Source organism: Anarhichas minor, unplaced genomic scaffold, assembly GCF_050575085.1.
Source record: "Anarhichas minor isolate MPS153535 unplaced genomic scaffold, ASM5057508v1 ptg000021l, whole genome shotgun sequence".
Taxonomy (NCBI): Eukaryota; Metazoa; Chordata; class Actinopteri; order Perciformes; family Anarhichadidae; genus Anarhichas; species Anarhichas minor.
Window position 1 is genome coordinate 147,501 of NW_027466467.1, and position 10,000 is coordinate 157,500.

A 10,000-nucleotide genomic window follows, 5' to 3' on the forward strand; every position below is an offset into this window, starting at 1 on the left:
CTCTGATGTACAAACACAGAAAGAACCGTCGATTCATTCACATTTAAACTCTTTGGATCCTGATCGTCTTCTAATTAAACAATAACTTTGTAATAATTAGACTGAATGTTGCTCAACATGATGATGAAACATGAATGATTTTTTTTATTCCACTGGAGAAACAATTCTCAAACAAAGAAATCCATCTTGGTTTTTGACCGTCGCCGTCTTGTTTTAATGGAACCAAGAGTGACGCTAGAGGGCGGAGCTAAGCACAACTAAACGCTATGACATTATATATGACATTTTTAAAATGACCAAAATGTTAAAGTTAACTTTGATGAAGTGGAAACACCGTAAAAGGGTGGTAGAGACCTGTCAATCACCGTGTAGCCCCGCCCTAAAGCATCCCCTGCTTTATGGTCTGTTTGACTCTAAATGGACCATAATGTACTAAATGAACATCATGCTGTATTGAAGAAGACTTGAAACTAGAGATTGAGACCATAAACTCATGTTTACAATGTTTACTGAGGTAATAAATCAAGAGAGAAGTAGAGTAATTTTCTCATAGACTTCTATACAACCAGAGGAGTCGCCCCCTGGTGGACACTAGAGAGAATGCAGCTTTAACACACTTCAGCGATCTAACGCACACACACGCACACACACACACACACACACACACACTGTCTCCCTCCCCTCTTACACCCCCCCCCCCCTCCCCCCCCCTCCCCCCCCTCCTCACCTGTCCCCAGGTGTAAGACGTCGTAAGGTCCGTCCTCGGCGTCCACCCTGTCCACCACCACCCTCTTCAGCATGTAGGGCGCGTTGACCCGGGTCAGGATGGGTCGGCCGCCCAGAGGCAGGACGGGCTCCCACATCAGCTGGTGCTGCCGCATGAAGCTCACCACCTCGTCTGGGAAGTCCTTGGTGGACTTGTGGAGAGCGTCGTACGTCTCGCTGGGACACTGAAATATTATGAGCGTGTTAAAATGTGACCTTAAAGAAAAGGTTTGGGACGCCCGAGCATAAACCACTCAGTGTTTCCCAACATGGAGAAGATAGATCTGAGAGGTCACAAGTTCATTAAAAAGAGTCGCAGGAATTCTTCAAATAATCACAAAACTTACTGTTGAGAGAATTCCGTCTGTAAAAAAATGATTTGACTCAAACAAGTCAACAAAATGAAATAAGAATTTTTAACCCGTCTTTATCCAACGTTCTGATTTATGTTCTGGAAATTTTGTGAAAATGTATGAAAATGCCTCATTCATATATTCAAACATACAATTTCAGACAATATGTAAAAGAAAATAATCTTAATGTAAGTCAATCAGCTTGGGAAGTTTCATGGTGATAAATCTTTTAGTTAATTATTCTATTATTAGTTTTATTATTATTTCCCCCGTTACTTTATTCTTTCACTTTGTCTTTATACTAAATGTTATTCTTGGTAATTTGCTTAAGTCAGACTTCTTTTTTCCTCCTTTTGAGCTCCTGCTCAAAAGGAAGAAATAGAAGGCGGGTCCAGTGAGGGCTGATGTCTGCAGCAGTTTGTATACGTGTACATATCGGAATATCACAAATACTTTATTGATCCGTGGGGGGGCATTGGTGTGTTAACGTTGCTCTTATATATACACAGAGTTGTATCTGCCTCTTAAATTTCTTCAGCAAAGAAGATGAACAATATTTAATCTGTGATGCTAAAAACCTTTGTGTATTTAAGAGAAATAAAACCTTCTGGAGACACGATGCTGTCAGACACTTGTTTGAAGTGAACTGGAGGTTCAGAGGATACATATCTCAGAAGCGTGCGATCAAACGATCTGCGTGACTTAACAACACTGGATGAGTGAAAAAACATGTTTTTTAATGTGTGATTTGGTTAAAGTGAAACTTTATTCACCAAACTCACCGTCATCAAGGTTTCACTACAGCGTGAAAAGCCTCTGGGTGGAAACCTTTTAGTTCTTTCTTGCTCTGAAGTTCACACTGTTCAGCAGCTCGCTGTGTGTCTAAACTCTAAACTAGGTCTGTTGGTTTTTACAGGATTTGGTAGAAGAGTGTGTTTCCTGTCGGTTGTGGTTGTGAGGATACTTTGGTGTCTGTGTGTGAACTCACGGTGCCGGGTCTCGGGTAGGGGATGCGGCCTTTGTACTCCACCCAGCGGTAGTCGGGACCTTCTTTGTGGGCAAACGGCCCGTTGAAAGCAGCTCGGATGGACGCCATCGAGTACACGCACACCGCCGAACCTGGAAATATAGAGCTGCAGGAGGAGGAGGGACAGAGGATGAAGACTCACATTAACCCTCTGATGGAAAAGCATGTTTTCTTTATACTAATCTCCAAAACTACATCATCTATCCTCGCCAGAAGCTGTATTCTATCTGCTGTATATGACTTTCATCTTCCCGACGGTCCTCGAACACATCATGTGCAGCGAACGCTTCCAACTAAAACATTTTATTCTTCATGTTCTCATTATAAACCTCTCCTCTAATAAAGAGTTCACTTTAGCCAGATTCTGTTAAAAACATTAAGTTGTGAGCTCCTCAGTGAAACTATGAAGTCATGATTGATTCATCTGAGACCAACGTCATGTGACAACAAGGAGGAGACACTTTGACTTTGATAAAACAGTACAGCAAGGAAGGATGAAATAGGAGGGAAGGAAGGAAGGATGGGAGGAGATGAGGGAGTGTTTTATTACATCAGGGTTACAATAACACCACCAGCTGAGCCTCTTCACCTTTCACCCCGACACCCACCAGCTGACCTCTGATCCTCCACGCCACGGGGCGTGCACGTGGCGGCCTGGCTAAGAGCGTACACGTGAGGGAGGAAGAGGAGGAGGACTAAGTAGGGTTAGGGTTAGTAGTGTTGTTATCTAAACCTAACTAAGTAGTTTAGTTGTCTAAACCTAACTAAGTAGTGTAGTTGCCTAAACCTAACTAAGTAGTGTAGTTGTCTAAACCTAACTAAGTAGTTTAGTTGTCTCAACCTAACTAAGTAGTTTAGTTGTCTCAACCTAACGAAGTAGTTTAGTTGTCTAAACCTAACTAAGTAGTGTAGTTGCCTAAACCTAACTAAGTAGTTTAGTTGCCTAAACCTAACTAAGTAGTGTAGTTGCCTAAACCTAACTAAGTAGTGTAGTTGTCTCAACCTAACTAAGTAGTTTAGTTGTCTAAACCTAACTAAGTAGTGTAGTTGCCTAAACCTAACTAAGTAGTTTAGTTGTCTCAACCTAACTAAGTAGTTTGGTTGTCTCAACCTAACTAAGTAGTTTAGTTGTCTCAACCTAACTAAGTAGTTTGGTTGTCTAAACCTAACTAAGTAGTTTAGTTGTCTCAACCTAACTAAGTAGTTTGGTTGTCTCAACCTAACTAAGTAGTTTAGTTGTCTCAACCTAACTAAGTAGTTTAGTTGTCTAAACCTAACTAAGTAGTTTAGTTGTCTCAACCTAACTAAGTAGTTTAGTTGTCTCAACCTAACTAAGTAGTGTAGTTGTCTAAACCTAACTAAGTAGTTTGGTTGTCTCAACCTAACTAAGTAGTTTAGTTGTCTCAACCTAACTAAGTAGTTTGGTTGTCTCAACCTAACTAAGTAGTTTGGTTGTCTCAACCTAACTAAGTAGTTTAGTTGTCTCAACCTAACTAAGTAGTTTAGTTGTCTAAACCTAACTAAGTAGTTTTGTTGTCTCAACCTAACTAAGTAGTTTTGTTGTCTCAACCTAACTAAGTAGTTTAGTTGTCTCAACCTAACTAAGTAGTTTAGTTGTCTAAACCTAACTAAGTAGTTTAGTTGTCTCAACCTAACTAAGTAGTGTAGTTGTCTAAACCTAACTAAGTAGTTTGGTTGTCTAAACCTAACTAAGTAGTTTAGTTGTCTCAACCTAACTAAGTAGTTTGGTTGTCTCAACCTAACTAAGTAGTTTAGTTGTCTCAACCTAACTAAGTAGTTTAGTTGTCTAAACCTAACTAAGTAGTTTAGTTGTCTCAACCTAACTAAGTAGTTTAGTTGTCTCAACCTAACTAAGTAGTTTAGTTGTCTCAACCTAACTAAGTAGTTTAGTTGTCTCAACCTAACTAAGTAGTTTAGTTGTCTAAACCTAACTAAGTAGTTTTGTTGTCTAAACCTAACTAAGTAGTGTAGTTGTCTCAACCTAACTAAGTAGTTTGGTTGTCTAAACCTAACTAAGTAGTTTAGTTGTCTCAATCTAACTAAGTAGTTTAGTTGTCTAAACCTAACTAAGTAGTTTAGTTGTCTCAACCTAACTAAGTAGTTTGGTTGTCTAAACCTAACTAAGTAGTTTAGTTGTCTCAATCTAACTAAGTAGTTTAGTTGTCTAAACCTAACTAAGTAGTTTGGTTGTCTAAACCTAACTAAGTAGTGTTGTTGATTAAACCTAACTAAGTAGTGTTGTTGATTAAACCTAAACGTTCATACAGGTACGATTGTGCAGCTGGATGAAGTCTCACCTGGACGTACTGAAGACGCCGTAGACGGTCGGGTTTTGAGGGTCCTTCGTCTCCAGAACAAAGATGTCCTCTAGAAAAACACAGTGACAGCTTTCATTCATTGTAATATGAATCTGTTACATGCAGGTCAGATTCATTATTATTCAGTCAACCGTAGTTCTTAGTGTTCCTGAATATATATATATATAGATATATATATATATATATATATATATATATATATAGATATATATATATAGATATATATAGATAAAAACTTTGTTGTCCTCTTTTCTAAAGTTGAGGAAGAGGACGATGAAGTCCAAATAAAACAGCAGGATCATAAAAATCAAAAGGAGTTCAATGAGGAAACGGGGGTGAAAGAAGAGGCAGCGAGGAATAAAGGAAGGAAGAAGAAGGAGTTACCGAGCTCATCGAACTGTGTGTCGACTCCAGACGGACCGGGGACGGAACAGACCAGTCTGGCTTTGAGGAAGGTGGTCCAGCGGTTGATCAGACTCCTCTTCCCTCCGACGTCATTCTGGATCAAAGAGAGAAAAGAGAAGGTGAAGATGAAGAAAAGGTGGAGGACAATGGCTGCATGGTAACATCTCCTGCACCGCTCAGCAGGTTAAAAGATCCTGTTTAACAAAAGGTTGCTCAGACATTATTAGTGTGGACACACTGAGGTCTGGTGTCTCTTTTCTGACTTCCAGCAGAGACACACTTGTCTTCGCACCTTGCAGACTCGAGCCACCCGGCTGTAAACCCTCTTGTCCGTGTGTCCGGCCTCCGCCGCCCGCTCCCTGAAGAAGAAGTAGAGCTTGTCGTCGTCCGGACTGTGAGTGTCGGGGATGGAGAAGGAGCCCACGAAGTCGGGCTCTGAGAGGAGAGACAATGTGAGAGGAAGAAAAAGAGTAAAAGGAAGACAGAAACACATGTTTGAACAAAAACAAAAACGTCAAAGCTGAACTTTAGATGAAGGAGTTTCTCACCGTTGAGCCAGTTGTGGTCGTACGCTTCAGTCCGGATGTAATGCTGACTGCTGCCCTGCACCGGAGTCCGGAAGATCGCAGCGTTGGCTCCCATGAAATCTACTGAGGTTCCTGCATACAGTTCACCATCTAGAGAGGAAGAGAAGGAGGAGAGAGAGAGAGAGAGAGAGAGAGGAAGAGAAGGAGAGAGAGAGAGAGAGAGAGAGAGGAAGAGAAGGAGAGAGAGAGAGAGGAAGAGAAGGAGAGAGAGAGGAAGAGAAGGAGAGAGAGAGAGAGGAAGAGAAGGAGAGAGAGAGAGAGAGAGGAAGAGAAGGAGAGAGAGAGAGAGAGAGGAAGAGAAGGAGAGAGAGAGAGAGAGGAAGAGAAGAAGGAGAGAGAGAGAGGAAGAGAAGGAGAGAGAGGAAGAGAAGAAGGAGAGAGAGAGGAAAGAAGGAGAGAAAATAAATAAATGAAGAAAGAGAATTAATGAAACTGGTTTCATTAAAGTGTTGCAACATTCATCACGATAATGTGTCTCATTTCCTGCTTTAGTCCACAATGTTCTTTTCTAACGCTCCAGAGTAAAGCAGTAAATATTTACAAACTGATAAAATGGATAAATGCGTCTGTTATCAACAACACAACTAAATGATCAGATCTTCATTTCTATAATTAGATCTCATTATTAAATAAAAGAGCTGACTTCATGGGGCCTCTTTGTGTAAAGAATCCTAAAGTAGTCGATGTGTTTATGTCTGTAGAGAGTGTGTGTGTGTGTGTGTGTGTGTGTGTGTGTGTGTGTGTGTGTGTGTGTGTGTGTGTGTGTGTGTGTGTGTGTGTGTGTGTGTGATGAGACCTACCAGTCAGTCGAGCAGTGAACGGCTGACTGGGACTGAAGGGACATTTCCCTCTGCCAGACTCCACTGTATGAGACAACTTGAACAATGGCTCCTAGAGAGAGAGAGAGAGAGAGAGAGAGAGACAGAGAGAGACAGAGAGAGACAGAGACAGAGAGAGAGAGAGAGAGACATTTATATTTGAGGTAAACTTTCCACAGTGGAGCAGATTTGCTCTTTAAAATGCATGAAAAACTTCAGAGAAACATCAGTTTACCTTTAATCCTGCGTACTATATATATATTCTTGTGTTCTACTATGCTGCAGAGTGAGAGAGTCATTAATAAAGGAATGAATAAACTTATGAATACCTCTGTGTTGTGTCCTATGTGCAGGTATGTACACTGTGGATGGAAGGCGCCGGTGCCACAAGCATAGACGTGGGTCTTATTGAACGGCTGCAGCAGACGCACGAAGTTGGCACATTCTGTCTGGAAACAAAGTAAACACACAATGAAATAAACCCACGTTTTGTTTTAATGGTCTATATATTACGTGACTTTAGCATGAATAACAATACAGAGGCACACACACAAAGAACATCTCAGGCGTTTAAGGAAACATGCTAATGTTTCAGCTGACAGATGGACATCACTCTTATGTTTGTACAGTAAATATAACGCATGCTAACTTAGCTTAGCACAAAGACTTGAAAACTTATACTTTGGTTTTTGAATAAATTGAACCCCCCCCATTTCCAGTCTTTATGCTAAGCTATGTGAGCTAGCTGCTGGCTTCATATTCACATATAACACAGACATCCGTCAGTATCAGTCGTTCCTCCTGTCCTCTACCCTCCAGTCCTTTGTCCTCCTGCCCTCCTATCATCTGTCCTCCTGTCCTCTACCCTCCAGTCCTTTGTCCTCCTGCCCTCCTATCATCTGTCCTTCTGTCCTCTACCCTCCAGTCCTTTGTCCTCCTGCCCTCCTATCATCTGTCCTCCTGTCCTCTACCCTCCAGTCCTTTGTCCTCCTGCCCTCCTATCATCTGTCCTCCTGTCCTCTACCCTCCAGTCCTTCGTCCTCCTGCCCTCCTATCATCTGTCCTCCTGTCCTCTACCCTCCAGTCCTTCGTCCTCCTGCCCTCCTATCATCTGTCCTCCTGTCCTCTATCCTCCAGTCCTTTGTCCTCCTGCCCTCCTATCATCTGTCCTCCTATCATCTGTCCTCTGTCTTCTGTCCTCCTGCCCTCCTATCATCTGTCCTCTGTCTTCTGTCCTCCTGGCTGCTTTGTCTCAGAAGTTGTTCGTGCTGTGCTTGTTTAAACTTTGCGGTGGTGGGCGACTGAATTAGGTTTCACTTTTGTTTACATGTTCACACATGTTAGAGGGAAGGAAAGGACTGAAGGTGAGACATTGTTCATTGTCTCATGTCTTTACCTCCAGACGTTTCCCTGCCAGGCAGCAGTGCTCCACATGTTCTCTGGCTGCCGGCCAGTGGATCTGATGGAGGAAATGAAACAGCGTCAGTCAGACAGGTCTGGTGGTCTGGACTGTTTTCAGCTGTTCTTTAATCTTCTCTAATCTTCTCACCGTATGCGTGGGCAGGTCCAAGCTGTCCGGCCTCAGCAGGTAGATGTGGTCCTTCCCTCCGACCAGCAGCCATCCTTGGTCCTCGTCCAATAACAAGGCCTGGTATCCACCGCTGACTCCGCCCTCCCAGAACACCGCCGAGCTGTTCCTCAGATCTGAGGGAGACGAGACACCGAGTTCAAATTCATTAAGTTCTTCTTTTTCTTCTTCTTCTTCTTCTTCTTCTCCTCCAGCGCTGGAGAGGAACCGTCCTGTACTTTAAGCTGCTTCTTACTTGAGTTTCATGTCACTTTTTACTTCTACTCAACTACATTCATGTCACCGCTTTAGTTACTAGTTACTTTGAAGGTTACTTCTTTTTACATGCACATCAGTTTATGAAATATGATGCATTATTATAGATCAAACTACACAGCAGTAACTTTGTATCCTTTAACACACACAGTCAGTTTCAAATGACATTAGACGACACAACACTGACGTACATTCATTTCCTGCGGCCTGACACCAACCTAACCTAAAGCTAAAGCTAAAGCTAAAGCTAACCTAATCCTAAACTTAATCCAACCTTAATTTAAGCCTAACATGAATTTAACATTAATCTAACCTTAAAATAAATCTGAATCCTAAACTGTAAGGCTTCTTTACATGATGGGGCATTTCATCTACTGAAGGAAGGCGGGACCCCACAATGTGACTGTGTAAACACGCACACACACGCACACACAAACAACCCCCCCCCCCCCCCCCCCCCCCCACACACACACACACACACACACACACACAGCAGCCTCTCGTCTCTCTCGGGAGTCGCGGCAGAAAACGAGCCGAACAAACATCAAATGAACCCGAAGCTGAAGCTGCTGTTAGTTCTTCCTGCTGTCAGCGATAACTGGAGACAAAACAGTGATACGTCTCCACTGAAGATATGTATTAATACAGTAATAACAAGCATGAAGTCATGCCAAAATACTTTTACAGCGCTGCATAAATAAAGGTTATTATCATCATGTTTATGTTTTCATTTTAAATTAAGCTGTTGAACTGACTTCACTATTTAGGAAATGTATCAATTTAATTTTTTTTTAAATGATTAATAAACCGACAGAATAATACTCTGCAACTATTTTAATATTGAATTAATTAATCAAATGAATTAATTATTATAATAATTATATATATTTTTTAGTTTGTTCTCTGGTCCAAACCTCTCACATGTTAATATATTTTTGGTTTCTTTCAGCTGACTCGGTAGCCGGATGGTAACATTGATTATTAAATGATTACTGCTCTCCTCTCTTTCCTCACTTCCTGTCTCTCGTCACTCTCTAATAAAAGAATAGATGCCCAGAAATACAATCCTGTTGCTTTCCTTTGTCTCATGCAATAGTCAACTGAATCATAGATTCATCTGTGATGAATATAATATTTAATTACAGTCTTTTTTCTGCTATTCACTCTGAGGGATGCGTCTTTAATTTGCCACAGGACTCGTTGTTGTTCCTGGTGAATGGAAGTCTTCAGCAGGAGAACCCATGAACTCTGTAAATGTTAAGTTGAGTAAGAAGGTTCCTGAGGTTCCGAGCCTGTAACGGCTGTAGTTCAGTTCAGTAGACCTTCCTCTAAAACAATCAGCTGAATGAGGAACTCAGGAAATGAAGCGTGAAGCTCCTGCTGTGTTTCCTTTAAGTTGTGTGTCCCGGTGGTCCCATGTCGGCAGCTCTCTGCGGCCTTGAACGCATCGCGGCTCATTTGTTACACTTCACACCATTTTAAATAAATCAATCACAGCCCTCTCATCGGCGACGACAGGGAACACCGGAGTTACTGCTCGAACACACCGAAGAGAAAGAACATCAAGTGCAGAACTCAAGTGTGTTTGTTCAGCCTTTAATCACACAAACTCCTCCAGACAGATAATACATGAAGCGATGAATGAAGGTGATCCTCAGTCTGACAAGGAAACTCTCATCTGAGCAATAATATATTAACATCCAGCCAACAATGTTTCAGCAGGACACCTCTACATCACACTCTGATGGCTTTCACACATGGAGAGATGCCCTATGACCCAGACAGAGGTGTGACTGACACACACACACACACACACACACACACACACACACCTGTGTGTAACCTGGTGTGTGTCAACTGGCA

The 10,000-nt window shown here is 42.0% G+C and overlaps 1 protein-coding gene across 1 annotated transcript in view; it reads right to left on the bottom strand.

Annotated features, from left to right (window-relative positions):
• The window catches only part of LOC142954658 (semaphorin-3D), a 25,322-nt gene that overhangs the window by 6,496 nt on the left and 8,826 nt on the right, over positions 1-10,000 (bottom strand). The window contains exons 2-11 of the mRNA XM_076095814.1: positions 7,844-7,998; positions 7,691-7,753; positions 6,624-6,743; positions 6,277-6,367; positions 5,438-5,566; positions 5,182-5,324; positions 4,869-4,983; positions 4,464-4,533; positions 2,107-2,251; positions 728-950 (exon numbers count right to left, since the gene is read on the bottom strand). Of these exons, the coding sequence (XP_075951929.1) occupies positions 728-950; positions 2,107-2,251; positions 4,464-4,533; positions 4,869-4,983; positions 5,182-5,324; positions 5,438-5,566; positions 6,277-6,367; positions 6,624-6,743; positions 7,691-7,753; positions 7,844-7,998 (1,254 nt within the window). The remainder of the gene's footprint in view (positions 1-727; positions 951-2,106; positions 2,252-4,463; positions 4,534-4,868; positions 4,984-5,181; positions 5,325-5,437; positions 5,567-6,276; positions 6,368-6,623; positions 6,744-7,690; positions 7,754-7,843; positions 7,999-10,000) is intronic.